The sequence below is a fragment of the Branchiostoma floridae genome, unplaced genomic scaffold (assembly GCF_000003815.2).
Source record: "Branchiostoma floridae strain S238N-H82 unplaced genomic scaffold, Bfl_VNyyK Sc7u5tJ_517, whole genome shotgun sequence".
In the NCBI taxonomy this organism is placed as follows: Eukaryota; Metazoa; Chordata; class Leptocardii; order Amphioxiformes; family Branchiostomatidae; genus Branchiostoma; species Branchiostoma floridae.
The window spans coordinates 70,805-93,147 of record NW_023365886.1 but is presented as its reverse complement, the minus strand read 5'-3'; the positions used below and the strand labels follow the sequence as shown (position 1 = coordinate 93,147).

The following is a 22,343-nucleotide window of genomic DNA, read 5'->3' as shown; positions in this document are numbered from 1 at the left end:
ATGTGACTTTGGTCACAAGTCACAATGATGACAATACCATCCACTACATACTGAAGGTTTACTTTAATACACACATGATCTTGTGGTATTTGTGGGAACAAAACCCAGAGAATGATAACTGCATGTTTGTTTATTCTACAAAAGGTCAGATAAATCCTTGATATCCATGGACAATTAGGTCTGACAAAGTTTGCAAAACATTATGTACATAATATCCAAGTATATTCTGGGGGAAAATTGATTTCACTTTACACAAATGACACACTAGTATTGCAGGCCTCCATTCATCAGAAGCAAAATTTGTGTGGCCTCTGTTCAAACAAGGTTTCATATGAATGACAAGATAAATGGGATATCATGATGAATGCCTGTTAAGATTACTCAGAAGTGGGATGGCATACCACAAATGCCTGATGTCCAGCACAAAACTAGGGCAGATGATTGCATACAGAGGAAAAGAAGAATAGGGTCAAATTAAGGTGTAAAAAACCAAATGAATGCAACCTTTTCAAAGCTTTAATGGTTGATTCTTTTGCTACTATCTTATTTTTTGGAAATACAATTCTACAATCCTTCACTAAGTACCTTATCTTTCTTAGGTTGTTCAGAAAAGAAAACAAATTTTCCGTTGGTAATTCAACCGCTAAGAATGGAAACAATTGAATACAATCTACTGCTATTAGTTGTTCTCTATTGCTCTTGGGTTTAAATTAAAAGTAGCTCCATGGGCAATATGATTAGGATCGACGAGTGAAGTGCAATAGATGCATGCGAAGAAATGATTTCCTACAATCATATTTGTCATGATTGGTTCCAATTCAGATTGCCACCTCTGGGACAATAATGATCGATGACATGTATCACATGTAGGTAGGGTAATATGGTAATGGTGGTAATCAGAAACAGTAATTGAGGGAGCAAAATAAAAGGGAGCAATTCACACTTTCATTAGTGCCAACATTTTTGATTGACAAACTTTCAGAGACTGACATTTGACAGATGTTTAGGGTCTCTGTTTTTCTTGCTCACACTTCATAAATGAAAAAAAATTCCCTTAAATCAAAAGTTGAAGTCAGTTGGGTGTTCCGTGTCATCTAGTACCACCCGTAGTGATTTTGCATTTGCACCAGAAGCAATCAAAGCACTTGCCAAGTCTTTCCAAGCTTCACTAAGTCACTGACAGTCACAATTATATTCTCAGGAAATACAGGCTGTAGTAAGTTCAAAATGTCATCTTTTTTTTTTACAATCTTCCTAAATTTGCTGAACAGCAACAAACACAGTGTTTGTTACGTGACTTACTACGTACTACATGAACATGATTACCTTTGGCCTGAATGGAGGTGAGAAGAGTACCATGTGATGATAATGTATTTTCACAGGCATTTGGCAGTAATATTTGGGAAAGTAGATCTACACTGTCATGAGAGCTGTAAAAAGAATCCAGGACAATCGTATCTCTTCCATGAAACAGGGAGAGACTTAGGCAGCCCTTGAAATGTGTTATGTCTAAAAATGCCCTCAGAAGTATTTTCTTCCAATTATTAAAAATGATCAACAATATCAACACCAGAAGCAGAGCTTTGAGCAGCTGTTAGCTATAATCATACAGCAATCAGAAAGGGCAACATCCCAGGACCACAGAAGGGATGGTACAGGAACAGGAAAGGCAATGGAGGATGTGTGGGAGAAAATTGTTGTTGGTAAAATTTCAATTTCAAAATCAACTGGTCATTTTTTGTTGTTGCTGTTGTACCTTTTCAAGTTTCTTTTGTCATACATGGTGCATCTAAAAAAGTGATCTCCCCTCTATAGTACTGCACTGTACAATCCCCATAACTCCAGCCCTTTGACAACTGTTCTGCTCATGAGATTTCCTGGCCAGACAGCAAATTAGATTTTTGGTCAGAAAGTCTAGACATACAATTCTCCTGTTGAAGTCAAATTTCTAAACAGATCTAAATTTTTTCTCAATTTTGGCTGCACTGTCCATTCATGTTATGGCATTATTTGATCTAATCCAAATTTGAAGTAATGTAACATATATTTTGTCTGTCAAGATATCAGAACAATCAGACTTTTTTGTCCATTGAGTGCAATACATGTAACATTCTGTCAAATTAGCTGTTGAATTGTGCCCTTGTTGAAATGAAAAATTTTGTTTCAACCTATGACGTTATCACACCGTTCAGACCAGAGGATGAGAGGAACGTGTGTCGACTCTATGACCATTGATACAGGACATACATGTAATGATATGAGAACGAATAAATCATGCTGATCCATCAAGACGTTCTTGAGTTGTTCTCGTTTGAAAGGAAATTAACGCCTGCAGTTTAAAAAAAGCCGCTATGGGGTCCAAACTTACAGCACTTACTCTCTGTCCCAAGGGTTATCTACCACTCAAAAATCACAACCACATCATGTCCAGAATACGAGGTATCAAAAATGGAAGTTCTGTTGCAGTACCTTAGCAAGCTGATATGGGGCCCATTATCAAACTTGACCTTCGTTTTCCTAAGCCCTACCCAAATACCAAATACTATCAGGATCCATCCAAGGCTTCTCGAATTATGCTGTTGACGCAGACACAGACAGACAAACATGCTCAAAATATAACCTTCTGGCGAAGGTAAATACCGGAGGCTATTTGGGGTCTTATTCAAAATTTTGAGCAGCGCAGATGAAAAGTCATTACATTTTCTGATTATCATAAAAAGGCTGTTTGAACATGACTCTGCAGCATGAGGTGACGAATGACCAACTGAAGAGGGCAGGCTGAAATGGAATTACAAGCCCGCTGTTATCAGATCAGCAGACTGTCAGCTCTATTTATAAGCTTCTTTCATAGCTATCATGAACAGAAGTCAATGCTGCAGGGGAAATTCTGCCCATTCAAAACACTGAGAAATAGGGAGGGGGGAGGAGATTTTTATCACAATGAAAGTCAGACTGGGTGTACTCAACAATAAAGAAATGGAGGCCTCTTGGCTAATATCTCAGAGACCCTTCTTTTTCTTTGAAGGACTAAATAAAACATACTAATAGCTAACATCTCTGCTCGTCTGTAGTGGGACAGGTTAACATGGTCATATCACCAGAAAATTTTCAAGACCAAGTCCAATCAAGTTTCATCAGTGGTGCACTGCAACAGCAGCATGAATCAGTTCTGTCATCTGTTGATATTTTGCGGTACAATTTACAGTGATGCTGACGTATGCGCAGATGAAACAGGCTGGAGAAAGACTCCTTTGTACCCACTTAGCATACCAGTGGTGGGTAAGTACATGCAGCATTAATAATGGCTGGTCAGGAAATCAATAACGCTGGCTAAGTCGCTGTGTCCGCAATAGAATATCAGAAGCAGTGGAAGTTTGTGTCATCATTTGTGAGGCCGCAATTCAATGATTAATGATTGAAGTTTAATACAAGTCATAACTCAATTCAGAGATGGTTCATGTCTCAATTCTGTGAATGCTTCAATTCCATTTTTTCAAAACACACATATTGATGTACACAATTTTCATCTTAGGCTGGACACGTTTCCTTGCATAACTTCAATTACTCAGCAGCTCTTGAAAAATATAAGGGCATAGAAGAATGATTGATTGCTACCGGTATACCTATTCCTCCTAACCGGAAAGCTTCAAAGTGCAGAATAAGGCTATCAACAATATATTTTTGGTTAAAAAGTTGACAAAAAATGAATGGTGGGGAGAGAAATAAACAGGTTAGCCAATGCAAGATAAGTCACCATCATGAGGGGAATGTTCTATAGATATGTAATTCATATACAATATAATGCATTTAGTATTCTACCAATGCCGTCACTCAGGAAAGCAGTCTGAGCAAATTGTGTTTGTTTGCTAAGTGGCTGGGGAGTGTTTGGTCTACAAAGTTAAGAACAGGGAGTACACATCCTTTTCCTGTCCTCCATAAGTCAACTGGCTTACTGGTTTTAACCTTCTTCACACGACAATGCTAAATTCTCGTCTGGCCTAGCGTTAGAGCATGTGGCCGAAATGACTGGACACTCAGTCAGGAGTCGGCAACTCTCTGTACATTGTATGTGTGCTGGCAAAGACTTAGAAAAGTAAGTAATACTTGCATAGTATGTGAAATTTTGATTGATTTAATTTTGCATTCCTATAATATATGCCCAAAGGCTGACAAGACATTAAGCCGACACGAAAAAGTATTGAGAGCTATTTTGTTAGAGAACATCATGATAACTGTGCAATATGTAAGTGATCAGTGTGTCTAATGTTGATTGAGATATTGACTAGATGTGCACCTGTTTGCAGGCTTGCCCTTGAAGCCATGCCCTCCAGATTATGAAAAGACTGGTCTCTCTGTTCTCCTGTAAGAACAAGACATGGCTTTATCTGTAAAAGGAAGTTGAAGGTGAGTTCAATTAGGAAGTGTCTGCACAGATCAAGTTCTCTGTAGTAGGCTGTAGTACCTGTTTCAGTGTCAAGAGGAAGTGACTTCACTAATAAACTCAGCCATGTCTGGGTAAATGGGACTGCAACATCCCAAAACATGCCAACATTGCAAGTCCTTTAATGAAGAAATGTGATTTAAGGGTTTAACATAACTTTTTCTTTCCAATTTCAGTTTTGCTTCTTTGCTTCTCCATGAAATTTCTTTTTTTCTTAAAGTTCTTGTTCACACAAACTTACCAAAATTTTGCACCATTGATGTAAATGACTCTTTTGTATCAATGCAATGAACTTGGGACCTACTTCCAAATCTCAGCCATTAATTGAAGTACATGGTCTCTACCAGACATCCGCCTGGCCAAATAATAATAGGGGACTTTGGCCAAGTTATGAATAAAAGCCTAGTAGGAGTTAATTGGCCTAGGAGTGTTGGCCAGCAGAGTTTGTGAGGAAATATAGCCAGCTGACTCCCCTAGCATACTATGACTCTATTTGACCAATTTCTACTACTGTATCAGACCACCAGTCCGCGGAGCCTGGTAGAGGCTATGAAGTACATGTGTAGCTATAACTACTGACAGTGGAAAGGTACTGTTCCAGACAATAGACACAAGGTATGTCTTCTACATAACTGATGTGTAGGGTCAAGGTCAGATCACAATCATGAAGGAGGGCACAACATCTAGAAGTGCCTTACCATATGGTTACAGTGATAGAGGGAATACACCCTCTTTTAACTTTCAATTCTTTCTGCAGCAATTTCAAAGGGAGTAACAGCTAAAAAGTGCCCTCCTTTTTTGTTTCTCGGTACTTTTCTCTATTACAACTGTTTTCGCCATTCCATAATTTCTGCCACAGTGCTACTGTACAAAGGATTTGGGGTGCTACATTACTCTCCAAGAAGAGGTTAGTCTCAGGCTGTTTTTTAAACGTTTTTTTGTATTTTTATCCGACTTTCTATTTTGTCATTTTTCTTGAAGTACGCCAGCCTAACGTTAGGTTTTGACACAGCAAGATTTGTTGTTTCTCGGTACTTTTCTCCTATTAGAACGGTTTTCGTCATTCCATAATTTCTGCCACTGTACAAGGGATTTGGGGTGCTACATTACATACTCTGATTGGCTGTGAATGATGTATGAATGGGACACGACACACATGGGCCTACAAACTTGGTCCCAGCTATGTACAATGTAGTCATAGATCGCAGGCCGTGTAGATTGAGCACAGTAACATGAATGGACTGCGTGCCGGCCAGGGCATTTTCAGGTATGCATACATGACAGAGTGGACAGAATACTAAATGATGTATGGAGGATGTAAGGATGGGTACATATCTGTTACAAAGGGGTGAAGGAGACATGTTTGCATAACAAACATGGTATTTTAGGTGTGTAGGAACGCGGGCAGAGTACAAGTAACATCCACCACCACCAACATTTGAAAACTGTTTTTGGAGTGCTCACATTAGGTGACATCACCTAATCAGGTGACCTCATCTGACCTATCACCCCAATAAACAGTCCTCTGCAAGACAGACGACATGCTGACCTACGAAGTGAAAGGTATACATGTACATACAAAAGTTGGCTGTCTCCAAGGTCTTCTCCCCTTGAATAGATCTAAATTTTAAGTCAAAATATAATGGCAACAGTAACTTGCTTCAGTCATGTCACATTAATGCTTCAATTACTGTACTGCTACATAGTACACTTTCTTCATTCCATTTCCCCCCATCTTTTCAACAATTCTTCAAGGTACCGTATGTGTACTTAATGTCGTACTGCATTAGAAAAAAATATCATGTACAGAATGAAAACATTTTGTCAAGATAAACCACAGAAATAATCATGGCGAAGGAATACATCTCTAACAAATTGCATGACTGACAATTAGATTTAAGTCACTGTAAGTGTTTTTGCTTAGTTCATGAGGATTTGGTCTGACAACAAACCCAATCCCTGAGTCAACATGCCCAAGGTTTGCAGACAAGGCGGTACAAGATGACGATGACCTAAAACAAAATAAATTTGCACCCGTTGGCCAGAAAAAATCCTGCCACAAGTTTCATGTGCATCCATGTTGGAAATCTGAAACTCATCATTTTTTCATGAATCAATGCGACAGTCTAACATATTGGTCATAAATCTAAAGAATACTAGTACATACAGATGGCTACTGGCAATGGTGGTAGGGTGCTATCTGTGGGAACATGCATGGATCACAAGACCACAGCTATCTCAACCTGACTACTGCCTCATGTCTCATTCATGCAAGAATGGGGGCAAGACATTGTACTCTCAAAACTAAATGTTTGTTTTGGAAAATTTAAAAAAAAAAAGAAGAAGTGAAATGTATTTTTCTTCCTACAATATACTTAATCATTCTGACCAAGGAGGTTCTATCTATGATCCTGGTTCTAAAGGGGAGCACAGAGAACAATATGAACATTTACAAAACTGACTGTAGAGTTAAACATGTAGATTATCATTATTGAACCAGATACATGTACATGTAACAGTGTCAGGCTAATACACCAATACACTGTTATACACACCAACCCTGCTATTCTAGAAAACCTGTGAACCAGTTCTGTATAAATAGGGTCAAAGTTCATCGTTTGAAAACCTGTTATATAAATAAGGCCAAAGGCAAAAGTTGCCCCGCCCAATATGTAATGTAGCCTACACTGGCCACTGGCCAGGTATCAAAAACCTAGTAATGAGTGGAGAATGCATTAGCAAAGGCACATGATAGTCATGATGTCACAGGCAAGACAACTGTAAATTTAATCTGTAACCCATTCTGTTCTACATAGCAGCAAATCTGCTACACAAAATTACCACAAAGTAAGCACGCATCATAGTAGTAGTATATGCAGCAATTTGACATGGAGAAGAAACATGAAAGAACAAAATGTCCCCTTTAAGATATCCTACATTTGTATGTTTATCTTTTAATGGAAGATAATTGTTTGACCTCTACAGTTCTAAGATTGGAATTCACAATATGCTCTAGCCTAGGGTTACATGTTTCATTTTGTGTGGAGTGCTGCTTGCACTGGGACAAGGACAGCAACCTTTACCTGAGGCCTCATGTTAGGATAGACATGATGGATAATGGTGTCGACAGATTATGACCACATGGCACTGAGAATTAATAGAGCCATCAAAAACAGACATCCTGCTGTCATGATATGGTGAAACATGCTCTGTGCTATGCCAATGAAATTTGAATATTTTTGGACTTAGCCTTGACACAAATATGTCAAAAAGTGGATCGGCAGATTGATAGTGCTACTGTAAAAATATGAAATAAAGCACAATATTGTGCCCAATGAAGTTCAATACATTGTCCAATATCGGAACTTGCCATCTGTGAAGAAATGTGCAATATGGTTATTTGAGTCAATATACTTCAAGCTGCAATCCCCAACAGGAAAAATATATTACCAACATTAACGTATATTTACAACCCCAAATGGCCAGAACCATGATATTGCAGCGCTATATAATGAGATGAGTGTTGTATCTTTCAGGCCGATGCTACAAGACCACACGGGTGTGAAATTGTCACCCAATAACACCCGACCACTAATCCACTGAAAAGTAGGTTATGTCTTAATTATCTCCCCTGGCAATTAGGAAGTGCTGAGCCATAATTGCCACATTAGCAAAGGCAAGCTGAGCTTCTGACATTGTACTTTCCAAGCAGAGGTTTGGCTCTAGCTGGGTTTTGTCTTTTTACTATATTTTAGGAATTTTTGTCTGGCTTTCTGGTTAGTCAAGTTTTCCTTTTGGTTTGGCAATAAAAAAAAAAACTGAAAGAGAAAGCCCAACAAAATTGATTGACATATACATGTAGTACAAACAATAAAAAGATGTCAAAAACCAACCTGCGCCAATTATTATTCTATCATTACCAAATGCTCTGCTTGGATAGTACTGACATTAATTTTATTTGTAAGTTACTGCAAAACAACATGACACATTTCAAACACTTCTGTTGTGGATTGCTTATCTTATTTTTTATTTTTATTTTGCTAAAATATTGGCCAACCTTAGCATTGTTTATAAATATAATTGATTCATGAGATCCCAGCAGTATGCATTGAAAGAGTTATTGGCTGTTCAATGTGTTCATTCATTTAGCACATAGAGCAGCAAGACTGAACCAGTAAATGTGCATATGTATAAAAATTGTGTCCTTCTCTCCTGGCTTTTGCTTGCAAAAGAAGGAAATAAAGATGCTAATGAAATCTAAATCCACGACAGTGCAAGTCTTACTATGGTAGCTGTAAATAGTGTAATATAACCTACTATCACCCATACTCTATGAATGGGGTCCATTGGCATACATATATCAAATGACATGAATATTTCAGCAGCTTTCCCAATATATCACCCTTGGCTTCACTGAAGGAAAGACCCGTTGCATTGAACACATTCAGAACAGAGCCATCGTGAGGAATCAGCTAAAGAATTTTATTCATACATCCTCCTCGTCAAACTAAAAATACCCTACATTGAGGGAAATCCCTTAGCTTCAAAACAGCATGTTTGAGAAGCTGGAAACAGAGTCCATGTGACTAACTCAGAACAAACACACCTAACCACAAAAACTGCAGGTCCATTTCAGGAGTGGGACACGCCCAGTATTGGAACTTCTCCACCTTCTCAAACCAGTCACCAGTTCTGAAGCTTAGAAATTCATCAGATATAACTAGTGTGAACAGAATTAAGGGAAACATCTTGTCACAAAGCATGATGGGTCATTTTTTTACTCTCTCCAAAATTCTACACCTATGTGCTATGATTAAACAGCTATACAATGTTGTCCCTCTGTTCTGACAGTATGTACAAGGGTTAAAGTCATACAAATGCCTGCAAGCAAATCAGGGCTGCAGCTTGTGCCCACATATTAGAATAGATGCTAAATCTTAACAAGCAGGTGAAAACAGACCTCACAAGGGCAAGATTTAATTCACAGAAACCAATATTAAAACAAACACCCAAAGGAAAAGAGGGCTCTACCTTGGCTCATTTTATTCTTTCTATAGCATATATAATACACATATTATCAATGTCCATTCAAAATGAGGTCAGATATATCCCTGGAGACAATAGACGATTATAAACCCAAATGTGATCCTAACTCTCATATTCACGCAGATAAAAACATAATGGGGTTGAAAATTATGCAGATTTCGACCAAAAGGCAGAGATTTGAACAGGGTACCTATGATGTCGGTTTCACTCAATTGAGTCACATCCTACACCCCCGCTGCTATTAAACCATATGGGGTGGAGTTCCTCTTAAGTTCTGTCGGTGATATGAAGAGGGTGGGGGGCAGGCAGTCAGGACTTATTTGTGTTGGAGGACAGCCATGTGAGTCCCTCGTACAGTCCGTCGCCTGTCGTTGCACACGATGGTTGCACGTACCAATTTCGATCGCGCACGCGAGTTAGCCCGAGCTTCTCCTGTATCTCGTGCGGTTTCATGGCATCGGGCAGATCCTGCTTGTTGGCGAAGATGAGAATGACGGCGTCCCGCATCTCCCGATCGTTGATGATCCGGTGCAGCTCCTGCCGCGCCTCGTCGATACGGTCGCGATCGGCGCAGTCTACCACAAAGATAAGCCCCTGGGTTCCCGTGTAATAGTGCCTCCAGAGCGGTCGAATCTTGTCCTGCCCTCCCACGTCCCAAACGTTGAACTTGACGTTCTTGTAGGTGACTGTCTCGACGTTGAAGCCCACTGTGGGTATGGTAGTCACAGACTGTCCGAGCTTCAGCTTGTAGAGGATCGTGGTTTTCCCTGCTGCGTCCAGTCCCAGCATGAGAATACGCATCTCCTTGTTCCCGAAGATCTTTGACAGCCACTTCCCCATCGTGTCATGCAGAGATCTGATGAGGCAAGACAACACAAAAATCGACAATCGAAATTTCCGTACCAGCTCAGATCCTGGCTCGTGTCAGCTTCCCTCCAACGCCTCGAGACCGCCCAACTTCCGGTACAGAATCACGTCGCTTTTCTGCAGTCAGTTCCAACAGAACCCACCACAATCCCTTACCCAGGGGTGCTATATGGTCCCTGGGAGTGGTACAGGTGACATCTGGCCGGGTACACAGCAGGAATCCTGAGAAATCCAAGGAAAAAGAGGCGGAAAAGTCGTTGAGGCAAAATGAACAGGCCGGAGGAATGCCCTAAAATGTGCGCAAGCGCAATGTGGGCGTGGATACCTTCTCGCTTTTTCTCGCGAGAAGAAATGCACACTGGAATGGCATAGATACTAAAAAGTTTCAGCAAAATTTCATGTATCATAACAATGGGATAATATGTCAAAAATATCTAATTTTTGATTCTAAAAAATAGTTGTTTAGTCATAACTTGTGTATATTGTTGAGGTTGTCTTTACCTAAAGAAATATAAACCACAGTTTGCAATATATACCCGTTGCGTTTTGTTGTGGTTGCGAGATGTCAAGGAGACTGTTGTTTCCAGTAGCAACAAAACATTCGCCCATTTTTCTCAGCGGTACAGTTGGGCTCACGCGTCCTCTTCATCTTATCCTGTATATTCTAGTCTTCTGACAACCACAGGTAGTGCATCATGTCTGATATAGGCTCAGAGGAGTTCGAGGAAGAGGCCGGGCCGTATTTGGGAGAGTACGAGGGGGACAGAAACGAGGAGGGCGAGAGGCACGGTTACGGCAAGGCCACCCTCCCCAATGGAGACACATACGAGGGGCAGTACGAACATGGCAAGAGACACGGGTCCGGCACGTACAGGTACAAGGAAACTGTTTGGTAATTCAGAGTCACAGCTAAGATTGCTCACTTTACACATCAATTCATTCATTTGTCTTTTCCCTGAAAGAGTTTGCCATTCTGCCATAGATAAATGCAAAATTGAGGTTGGGACCATATCATGATTGATGCCTAGATGTATTAATATTTGAAATAACATAAAGCAATTTTTTAAAAACATTGATCTCAACATGTGATGTCTGCGTTACTTATTTCCCACAAAGTTGCCCCTTTGTCTCATTCTTGAATTGCTCCTCTTCATCGTTTCATCCAAATTGGTCATTTGGCATCGATCCTAAGTGGGCATCTGTCTTTTCAGATTTAAGAACGGTGCACGCTACATAGGAGAATACATCAAGGGTAAGAAGCATGGCCAGGGCACCTTCATCTATCCGGACGGCTCCAAGTATGAAGGCAGCTGGGTGGATGATCAACGGCATGGATATGGCGTCTACTTCTACGTAAATGGAGACACTTTTGAAGGGGAGTGGCAAAACCATCAAAGACATGGGCAAGGCACATACACATACAAGGAAACAGGAAGCAAGTATGTAGGCACGTGGGTGAATGGGAAGCCAGATGGAGCCGGGGAGATGGTCCATCTGAACCATCGCTACCAGGGGAGCTTCATGGCTGGTCATCCATCTGGACCAGGAAAGTACATCTTCGACATCGGCTGTGAACAGCACGGAGAATACATCGCTGTGGAACAGGTGGGTGCAGACGAGTGGTGTCATGTAACAAAGTTCTGCTGCTGGTGACAGCATAGTCTTAATCTGTAGAAAAGTCTATTGAAAGACACCCAGTCCTCCATAGGTTAAGCACAGGGACGTTTCAGCCTTCCACGAGTTACTGTGACAGTAATTACTACATGGAAGTACTTAAAAATATCATCACTAAAAAGGATGCATGTACATGTAGTTTGAATACTTGTTGCAACTACAGCATTAATTGGTGGTTAACTCAATATCTGTGCTTGAATCAAGGCTGCTGGAGGTGAGGAGGAGGAAGAGCCCATGATGGTGACCATCCCCAAGTGGAAGGCAGGAAAGATCACCCCCATCACACTCAGGGCTGTTCAGGAGCCAGAGGAGCCTGCCGAGTCAGCAGAGGGGGAGACTGCACCAGAGGAAGCTGAAGGTAGGGACCCTATAACTTATCAAGTCTACTGTAGTCACAAACAAGGATATGTTTGCACATGCTGTTTGTCTGATTTTTAGCCAGATGATTTCAGTTAATTGCCATGAAACACATTAAAACAGTCCCATCCAATTTTACATAGTTAACACCCTCTGCTAACCATTTTGTGCAACAAGCAACCGCTTTTTTACATTCATACCCCAACCGACAACCAAAATTGATGATCAGATGATTGCTCCATACACATGGCAAAATCAGTAGCAGTAGGGATTTTGACAGGCTGGCGAGCAACCATTTTTTTTCCCATTGCATGGTTGTCGAGACCATGTTTGACTGCATTTTGGCTTTCCTTCTTTATGTGTATTGATCTGAATTCTTTCCCACCTCCAGGAGAGAAGCCAGCTGAACAGACTGAGGGCGCTACAGAGGAAGAGCCAGCAGCAGAGGAGGCAGCTGCAGAGGAGGGTGATGCTGAGGCGGAAGAGCCTACTGAAGGGGAGGGGGGTGATGAGGCCCCTGCAGAGGAGCCAGCAGCTGAGGCAGAGGAGGGTGGGGAGAACTAGGAAACAATAACAGCTGAATTCTTCTACTTCTAGTCTAGGGTTTCTGTATCTTATTTAAAAAAATCCTGAATATCATTGGCTTCTTTTTTGATTCAACAAAAATAAGAGTTTTGCCACAAATTTGGCTTGTTTGGAAGATACAAATCCCTACCCAATTGATGTAAGTTCGTTCCCTGGATTGCGACAGTGTCTCTACTCCCCTTATTTGGCGCTAATTTAAGTTTGGCTGTATGTATGTAAAAAAAAGTTTGATTCTATGTTGTGACAGGTTCCTCAGAGCCACCATTTTAGTGGATGCAAAACTATGACTGCTGTAAAATATGGACCATACATAGGCCAGGTGATGTTTTCTACAACACAGCTCTTAGTGGCAGTAAATGTATATATCGAAGTTTTAACCAAACCATAAATGCACTTCTTATTGTTTGAATATATTGAATTCTACATGTTTGAAACCAGAAGGTAGCAGAGAGTGATATTTGTCACATTACAACATAATGCCTTACAATAGAGACCAATAAAACTGTTCCATGCGGTCCCAGTTTTGTATTTGTACATGTACATATTCTTCTACAAAGAAATTAAAGTACTGACTTCTATCACTTTCTGAATCATTTTTCAATATTTCCATGCAAATATCAACATACTACCACTTCAGACAAACTTTTCTATGAAATGGAATTATCTCAAATACTGTACAAGTTATGATATTACAACACACAAAAACATGTTCAGCAATCAGCATACAAAACTAATACAACATAGTATCAATAGTGTCTAGTCTCAGCACTTTTCAAGATAGAAGTTATTCATACTTAATCCAGCTAGGTCCTCATGAAATGAGAAACCTGTACAAAAAGCTGCACATAACCTTGCTGCAAACGCACATCTTTCCAAGGATCCTCTACAGTTGCTTTTTACTAATATCTGCTTGGTCATTGTCTGTATTTTGGAGATGAATATCATCTATACTATACATTTTTCAAAACACTGCTCTAACAAATTACCGATTGAATATACTATAGATAGAAAATCATGCTCTTAAGGTTCCGGTACGGAATTTCAAGTGACCAGATATCTAAATAGTCCCTAAGAATAAGACGCAAATCAGAGGTTGTCTCCATAGTTTTGGCTCTAGATTTTTCGGCTATCGCTTTAGCAGTCTATAATCTTTTATACTTCTCCAAATGCTTGTTGTTCGTAGCGTTTTATGGTGTCGTAGATTTGATCGTGCGGTGAACACTTCCTGGTATTAGTGCGTGCGATAGCGGTAAAGGGTTTCGTCGCCTGATTACCCAGATCGTGCGTTCTATGTGCGTTTTGGGTGTTTTAGCACGATCGGAGCTCGCGGAAAACGTATCGAAAACTTTTTTTCCTTGTTACTCAGTATACAGAAGAAGTCTTGACCTTCATTGCCATATTAGTCATTATCCCAGGAAAATTCATTTTTACCATGTAGCGGCCTGTAAAAAATGACCCCAAATTAGCAATTTTTGGATGAAAAGCATATATTTTTATGGTTTTTACCAAAAATAATATTTCTACAGAAAATGTCAAATGAGTCTGTCGTTTAGCGACAAGACACCCTTTTCTATCGGAAACATTGAATTATCCGAAAAACGATGTTTTGAGAAGTGCTAGTGCTTTTCTCAGAGACAGTCAAATCGGCCCCAAATCGTAAAAAAAACTCAGAACCGGAACCTTCGGTCAAAGGGTGCATTTACTGACGACATTTATACTTACATAAAAGAGAATATCATAATGTACATGTATGACAAAACACAACCTTGCATAACAAAATGAAAATTACAGCATTGTCCATGTGTGGAGCCTAACATCTGTCAATAGTACAGATAGTGCAATTCACATCTTAATGATGCATCACATCCTCATGAAGAAATAAACACAGTAATGTCAAGGGGGAGTAAGCAAAGGTTTTGCTTGGCATCTGTCCATGAGGATGAAGATTTCACCTATGAGAATCCTGATCAATAGACATGAACCATTCCGTACACAAATGTCCATGACAACACGTATGTGAACAGTCCTCCCATCAGCCCGCTGGTGAAGATCCTCCAGCGGGATTTGAAGTACCTGCCCCAGCTGCTGCCGGCCTTCAGGATCAGCAGTAAGGACATGAACAGAGACGCCACAAAGTAGAAGATGAATCCATAGAGGGCCGTCAGTCCCAGCACACCTGCCGTGGCTCCGGACAGTCCTGAGAAGGAAGTCCTGCAGAACTCCAGGATTGCATTGTTGGTCCTTATGGCTGCATCACTGCAGAGTATGAAAAACAATGATATAAAGGAAAGAACCAACTGCTATGTTTAGTAGCCATGAAGTGGAACTGCCCAGAATAGCTGAGGCAACTACGGCAAGGGAAACATATTTACGTATATCATACTGTATGTTTTCCTGCCGTATATGATACAACTTCATACAAGTAAAAACGTTTTCCCTTGCCGTAGTTGCCTCAGCTATAGATACCACTGCATACTATATGAGGTTCATAAAAATGTATGGAATAATTTGTTACATCAGCTACATGACCTTGAGAATCTAAGACAAAAACATGCAATCTCGATACCTGAGTTATTCAATACAGGAAAATGTGTACATCTTACACTATTCTTAACACATTTGCCACGAAACAAAATCACTCTACCCTCTGCAGTTGCAGTGAAGGTCTCATTGATGTATTACTCCGCGAGTGGGGACCCTAAAAGAGATCCGAGCCAAAAATGAACGGCTGCACGGACACATGTTTTTAGCGGTGAGAAATTCCCTTTTAGCCAGCGGAAATGATCTCAAAAGTTAGATTGGTGAAAGCTTATTTGTAACTGAAGAAATTAGCAGGTAAAGTTTTGCAGCCGCGCGCTAGGTCGGAGGTACACAGTCGTGGGTTCTGAGTGGTGCGGTTGTACAATAGCAGCGAAAAAGTGCCTTTTGTGGGGATTGACTAATCGTAGTTTGTAATTGCTATAAAAAAAGTTCCTACGTATAGTTTACATTGGCAATTTTTTCCCACGATATAGGGTAAATGTGCTCGACATAGAATGAAAAATCTGCTGAAATTTCACGTAGCTTCATTATGAAGGCGCCCATTTAAACCACGAATTAATACATAGAAGTCTATGGGAAGAAGAAACTCATCAATGAGACCTGAAGAGCTGAATCGAAAAACACAAGATGGGGGAGGGGGGCTGTGATGTCACAGAATTGGTCTTTGAATATACATCTACAGCGAATGTGTTGACACACTTTTCTTAGACCAAAAAGTACATGGGCCACCGATATTCTCTCTGAGCGGATATGTGACAGGAAACCGTACCTGTAAGCCTCCTGAGGCTTGATTTGACTCAGCTTCAAACCTCGCCGACCCATGCCTGCCATCTTCATATCTTCTTCTACAGGGCAGTCCGCTGACATTACATTCAACGATCCTGCTACAACAGTCTCAACATGTCAATATAAAGTATGAAAAATGAATTAAATGAAGATAAATTACTTTTTATGATTTGTCTTTGTATGTTGGCTTTTGTTTTCTTTTTCATTATACTGATGATTTATATATATGGGAAGAAATATTTTAGGCAGTAAGTACTTCATATTGAACAGCTAAATCAATCCCATGAAGCCGTGCGGGGACTAATCTAAACACATAGTTCCTGCGGAAAACCAACGCCAGACACCTGTGTAACACCCAAAACACCAACATGTACTCTAAAAGCAAGACGATTCCTCTCCGCGGAAGTGCTAGTGCACTCTGCAACAACCTTGCTCTGAACCGCATCCCCGAGAAGAACCTGACGACCCATGCAGTGGTGCACCGATCAGCGGTAAACCTGGTGACGGTGTCGGGGCCGGTGACAGGGGAGGGGCAGCAGAATTTCCATCACAGACAGGTGGGTGCTATATTTCCATCATCATCTGATCATCAAATTGATTTGAATATCCTCACATTAGTTTTGATATCTGAGAAACGGTGTCAAGAAACATCCCAATTCATTCTGAAATCGCTACAATTTTGTGTTTTGGGGTCATTTTGAAAACGTTATTTTTAGGCCAAAATTATCAACAAAACATTTGCAGCCTTTTGGTATGATTTATGGTTGTATGTATTTGATGTGTTCTGGTTATGTATACTGAGTATGCAGTTATCCTCAAACTCATTGCAGTTCCCAATTGTTGATACAGGTTACCTGCCGGGAGGCTGGACAGCACACAGGGTCCATGGTTCTACAGGTGGGACCAAACAAATAATTATTTTTCAAACCCATACAATACCTCCTTCAGGCCCTTGAGTAACCCTTTCTTTAGACATAGCAGATCTAAACTGAATTGCATCCATCGTAGATTGCTTTCAAGACTTGTTACCTTAATTATACAATTGTTAATATTTTTCCGTTTAATTGCTTTCTGCTAGAACAGTAACAGTTAGTATCGTACAGTAAAGCTCAGGTAGCACTGGCCTTGATAGCATCCTCTGTAGTGACCACTGGCTCAATACTTTTGCTTGCTAACCACAAAGCAGCAGAAAGATTCAGCCAGCAGTAATACAGAGGTTTATAAGCTCCTTGATCATACTATGAAGGCTTATAATGAAGCTGTGATTTAACCAACAGCAATGTTATGAGAATTATAGAATAGGACTTTCAATGAATCTACTATGCAATCATTTTCAGGCCAAATGGTGTCAACTGGCAACACGAAACCTGCTTGTCATTACATCACAGAAGGGAGTGCAGGTTTGTATTGTTTTAATTGTTTAGCAACCTTAGGAATAACCAGTTGGAGTTCACGTCATATATTCATGTACAAAGTTAGGTTACATTTGTGACAACTTTCTGGCAAATCTTTTTAAAAAAAGTTCACTTAACCACTTAGGCCATATTGATTTGATTACTAGTATGATGGATGACATCCGCGGTCGCACCAATTTTCGGCCGTTTCCAAAAAAAAAAAGTTTTCAACCACACAATAAATTGTGCAAAGCCGCTGTAAAATGAGCACAAATATTCCGTAGAATGAAAAAAAAAGTATCAGAAAACAGATAACTAATGCCATAGAATGCCAAAATAAATCTAAATTCAAAGATGTGAAAGGGCAGAAAGAAAAAAAAAATCTATTGTTGCCAGGGGGAGGTACCAGTACAGAAAATTCAGGTCCAGAGGATCATTTCCACCTGAACTTCCGTCTGTGGAAACTTGAGAACTGGCAATACTCAAAACAATGGTAATTGGTCAATTTTGCTACAAAGGAATCTGTTTGGTGGATTATTAGACTCCCACTGGCATTTTAAAATCCTATCTCCATATGATAAAGGCTAACTGTCTCTGTACCTTTGATTGTAGAAACCTGGTACAATTGACTATAAACTCTACATGACTTCGCTCTTGTTGTCTTCTTGGCCCCCGGTAAGACCCCAAATGCCTGCCGACATAGTGTGTCCATTTTGTAATTGGCGAAACCTGTTCCTCTGATTTTTTTTCAGGTCTGCTTTTTTCAGAATGGTCCAAGAAAAAAATGTTTTGCACCCGTATGATGTACTGGTCCCTACACCTAACTGTTGGTAAACCATACTATGTGTGTTTAGTCCTCTGTTCAACCTTCCTGGCCACTTTGATTTCATACTGAAGGCAACTTTTTTTTTTGGCCAAACTTTTTTTTTATTCGCTCGCTCGCATCAGTTTGGGAGGATCAGAGGATGTCATCCATATAATCAAATCAACATGGCCTTAACTACGAGTCTCAGTCCCCGAAATATAGGTAATTGCTGTCATATGGCACATTTGAAGCAATGCCCCCTAGTGCAATAGAAGCACACTGCAGTTTCATGTCTCAGTGCATTACTTCATGAAATATGAAATCAAAGACCTTTTACTCTGGCATATAGAAAATGAACCAAAGGCATATACATCACCCTATGGAGAAATAAAATATATATTGAAAAGACCAAAGTAGATGTGAATTGCTGCTGTTTGTGTTGACAGATATTTGAACAGGACGGGGCCATCATGGTGTTCTGGCATGCCCTAGGAGCTGCAGAGAGCGTCAGTGGTAAGTGATAAGTACATTTGATGGTGCCTGTATTATAACAAAAGATACAATTTACACTCAAGTAGAGCCTATGCTGCATTAAGCAGATCTCTTGGACCACAAATGACTGCACCAGCAATACCTATGGGTGGTATACAGGATGTCATTTAACACTTTTCAGAAAACTGGCTGCAATTTTCTCTCTCCTCCATCATGAATGTGTGACCTAATTGTACTTGTTTTCCCTCCCAGGATACAGCACATTTGCAAGAGGTGTTGCACCTGTAGCAGGGAACCTCATCTGTGTTGGTTAGTAAAGCTATTTGCTTTGGCAAGGATATCGTACCTCATGTCATGGACATCATGGAAGTGTACTGGAGAGGAAAATGATTTGTTTGTTGGGAAGGAAATAATTTGTGAATGGGACATAGTTGACCTGGAAGAAGAAAATTTTAATTGCAATTTTGAAGATAAAGGTGTAATTGTAAACATATTGATGGGATGTCTTTTTTGCTTTGATGTAATGCAGCTGTATGTGCATAAGGGGGCACACACCAGTTTATTTGGGGTTTCAATTGGAGGCGGCATACCCTAAAGTCTAGCGACCAGCTCTACCAGGGAATTATCCTGAAGCAAAATAACTGTATATCTGGTGAAAGCATATTCCTTTAGCTACAAGACAAACTAAGTTTCGATCCTTCAACTTCTCTGATTTTAAAAAATTAGAGGGAAAAAACATTATTTTCATGTAAAAAATAATGCAAAAAATCGGGCATTTTGGCATTGAAAGAAAAACATGAAGATGATTTTTCCGGCAAACACGACTGATACTGTCAGAAAGAGGAAAACCTAACGAGTAATCCAGCTAATTATAAAGAAAATTCTAGTACTACAGTTTTTTTAATCGTCCACGGCGCGCGGCATTACAACTAGGCTTAACACAGCGCTTCAGAGGTTAATCTAGGTCACGAGCCTAATCACATTCAGGCGTAGGAATATCCCGGAAGTAAGACGCGGACCAAAACACAATTTGCACCGAAAACACACCATTTCCTACGCTTTTCAGCCATGTAACCGTTTAATGTCATTTCGCAGGAAATAATGAGAAATGTCAACTCAAACATGGACCCTCGGAAGCCTTTCGTCACTTTTTTCTCGCGCACTAGCTCGGACCCCTGTCGCGGAAGAACTGGTGTGTGCACCGTTAAAATTGAGAATATCTGTTAAAAAAACAATTGGGCGATGTGAATTTGTGATGATTCGGAAAAATGAAATTACAACCAACATTTCGATCTTTCATTTGTGATAAAGATGGATTTTTTTCTGCCTCTCACATATTAGGTACTTCCTCGGGCAATGTGCTGTGCTTCAACATTCCTCCCAAGGGTCCGAATGTGACATTAACAGAGACCATGAAGGGTCATTCCTCAGCTATCACTGACATCACCAGTACTGGGCACACGGGTGACACTGTTGTCACTGCTGACGACAGTGGAAATATCATCGTGTGGAAAGGACCAAAATTTGTGGAAGTGACACGAATCTCCGGGAGCCGGTATGTCTTTTAATAAGAATAAAAAATATGCTGTGGCATATTTGCTTCAACTAGCATATATCTGATTTCCAATGTATGTTATTAAACCATTTTATAGCTTTGCTGTGGTCAGAAAATTTTCACCTCAAAGCTGCCTTTATTTATCCTGGGAGTGGCCGGAGCTACCAGCCCAGAAGTCAGAATCTTGAATTAAAATGGGAACTGTCGCCATGTCCACACATTCATGTTGTTCTGCAAAAGCCAGTTGCTATAACTTCCTTGTCACCCTCGGTATTCCAACAGGAACCCAGCCTGCTGCGTATGTCTGTGGAAGGATACAGTCATAGCAGCGTACAGTACCGGTCACATCCGCCTCTTTGGCGCAGAAACTGGTAACATCCATGCTGAGGTGTGTGCCCACGCTCGTTGGATCAGCTCTCTGGACATGTTACCAGAATCTGGATTGGTAAGTGTTGTGGATTGGTGCTGATGTGTGGCCTGGACCTTGTTTCATGTGCATGCAGTGTAATAAAGAGTTTATACCATATAATGTTATGTATTGCATGCGGCACTGAAACCATGCTTTATTTTCTGCAGCTAATATCAGCAAGTGAAGATTCATATGCCCGCATTTGGCAGCTCAAAAAGGGATACACAACAGAGGTAAGTACATGTGAGGTTCCAAAAGGTATACATGTAGTTGATGCTAAATTACCAAGTCCAAGTTCTATTGTCTGGTACATGTGCCTTTGCTTTGTCTTAATTATGTTCATAGCTCAGGACAGGATTTTGGTTACAATTTTAATGTGTAATGTTTTTACGTAGGTCGAACATGTTCATTCGGAGTGTGTGACAGACATACAGCTGTGTGGAGGCAAGTTCACCAGTCCCGATGGGAAGGCATTCGCTGTGACAGGATACGACACAAACGAGATCATCTACTATGTGCAGAACTAAACTTAACGTGCAAGAACATACTCTGTCAGTGTCTCACAAATCATGTGACAAGGTTTTAACTCCAGAACATGCAGGGATGTTAGATAGCATCCCTTTGGCTTTTAACCAGAACAGTTTGTAAAATTTTCACCTCATGGAGACTAAGAAAAAAGATGCTATTGGTCTAGAGATTGACTTACATCTGAAAACATTTCTTCATTTTAGATGCAGTATGTGATGTGGTCATATTGAAAAATTGACCTGGAATCAATGGACTGGTTCAGAGAGCAAGGCCTTTCATTAGGATATCATCTACAAACGAGCATCTTTGAAATGGTGATGAGACAAATATTTTTCTCACTAGAATCACAAAGTGGCCTGGGATAGTCTTTAATCAAATTCTTCATTTTTGTGTAAACAAGAAAGTGAATAGTTGACAAATAGCACCATGACTGGCTTTGTTGGTACAAGTGTCTGAGTTATGTATAGTATGTTTTCTTGTTTGGTTGTTGCACCACTATTTATGTTGGAATAATATACTTGTGGAGTTGATCATTTCACACGGTGGAAGTTTCAGTGAACAGTAGATCAGGCGTAGATGGGACTTTGGGACCAATACCAGAATATCTGGTAGACTGCTTTAGAACTGAGAGCCAAGGTGTAATATGTTTGTGTGTCCAGTGTACTTTAAGCTAATGTGTTATTTTGTAGTAAATGAAAATATTTTTGTCCCTGCAGTTTTTCAGTTGGTTTTACCTCGTCATATAAGTCCTTGTGTCAAATGTACTACAGGCTGCTCAAGCTGTGGTGACGAAGTATATCTTATATAAAACTGTAAAAATAAAATACATGTATCTTAATTCACCTTCCTGTCATGTATTGGTA

General features: G+C 40.2%; 4 protein-coding genes and 1 long non-coding RNA gene across 5 annotated transcripts; 3 read left to right on the top strand and 2 right to left on the bottom strand.

The window, feature by feature from the left end:
• Positions 1-8,899: 8,899 nt before the first annotated feature.
• Positions 8,900-10,687, bottom strand: LOC118408931 (ADP-ribosylation factor 6). Its single transcript, XM_035809801.1, has one exon. The coding sequence runs from the start codon at positions 10,325-10,327 to the stop codon at positions 9,797-9,799; it is 531 nt and encodes a 176-aa protein (XP_035665694.1). The 5' UTR covers positions 10,328-10,687; the 3' UTR covers positions 8,900-9,796.
• Positions 10,688-10,916: 229 nt separating this feature from the next.
• On the top strand, positions 10,917-13,548 carry LOC118408930 (radial spoke head 1 homolog). Its single transcript, XM_035809800.1, has 4 exons — positions 10,917-11,228; positions 11,566-11,959; positions 12,233-12,386; positions 12,777-13,548. Exons 1-4 carry the CDS (start codon positions 11,050-11,052, stop codon positions 12,947-12,949), a joined length of 900 nt encoding a protein of 299 aa, XP_035665693.1. The 5' UTR covers positions 10,917-11,049; the 3' UTR covers positions 12,950-13,548.
• Positions 13,487-16,360, bottom strand: LOC118408932 (ER membrane protein complex subunit 6-like). Its single transcript, XM_035809802.1, has 3 exons — positions 16,281-16,360; positions 14,651-15,226; positions 13,487-13,989 (listed from the first exon to the last, which is right to left on the bottom strand). Exons 1-2 carry the CDS (start codon positions 16,346-16,348, stop codon positions 14,938-14,940), a joined length of 357 nt encoding a protein of 118 aa, XP_035665695.1. The 5' UTR covers positions 16,349-16,360; the 3' UTR covers positions 13,487-13,989; positions 14,651-14,937.
• Positions 15,241-16,221, top strand: LOC118408934. Its single transcript, XR_004830375.1, has 2 exons — positions 15,241-15,634; positions 16,118-16,221. It is a non-coding gene; the product is annotated as an uncharacterized LOC118408934 (long non-coding RNA).
• Positions 16,361-16,570: 210 nt separating the features above from the next.
• Positions 16,571-22,322, top strand: LOC118408929 (WD repeat-containing protein 54-like). Its single transcript, XM_035809799.1, has 9 exons — positions 16,571-16,854; positions 17,147-17,194; positions 17,635-17,697; positions 18,943-19,009; positions 19,241-19,297; positions 20,330-20,543; positions 20,826-20,988; positions 21,120-21,185; positions 21,348-22,322. Exons 1-9 carry the CDS (start codon positions 16,666-16,668, stop codon positions 21,477-21,479), a joined length of 999 nt encoding a protein of 332 aa, XP_035665692.1. The 5' UTR covers positions 16,571-16,665; the 3' UTR covers positions 21,480-22,322.
• The last annotated feature ends 21 nt before the right edge of the window (positions 22,323-22,343 follow it).

Coding starts and splice junctions, on each gene's coding strand:
- LOC118408931 (XM_035809801.1), bottom strand. CDS start 10,327: ATGGGGAAGTGGCTGTCAAAGATCTTCGGGAACAAGGAGATGCGTATT.
- LOC118408930 (XM_035809800.1), top strand. CDS start 11,050: ATGTCTGATATAGGCTCAGAGGAGTTCGAGGAAGAGGCCGGGCCGTAT. Junction 11,229..11,565: donor CACGGGTCCGGCACGTACAG/GTACAAGGAAAC, acceptor CTGTCTTTTCAG/ATTTAAGAACGGTGCACGCT. Junction 11,960..12,232: donor AATACATCGCTGTGGAACAG/GTGGGTGCAGAC, acceptor GCTTGAATCAAG/GCTGCTGGAGGTGAGGAGGA.
- LOC118408932 (XM_035809802.1), bottom strand. CDS start 16,348: ATGAAGATGGCAGGCATGGGTCGGCGAGGTTTGAAGCTGAGTCAAATC. Junction 15,227..16,280: donor AAGCCTCAGGAGGCTTACAG/GTACGGTTTCCT, acceptor CATACTCTGCAG/TGATGCAGCCATAAGGACCA.
- LOC118408929 (XM_035809799.1), top strand. CDS start 16,666: ATGTACTCTAAAAGCAAGACGATTCCTCTCCGCGGAAGTGCTAGTGCA. Junction 17,195..17,634: donor CAGGGTCCATGGTTCTACAG/GTGGGACCAAAC, acceptor AATCATTTTCAG/GCCAAATGGTGTCAACTGGC. Junction 20,544..20,825: donor ACACGAATCTCCGGGAGCCG/GTATGTCTTTTA, acceptor GTATTCCAACAG/GAACCCAGCCTGCTGCGTAT.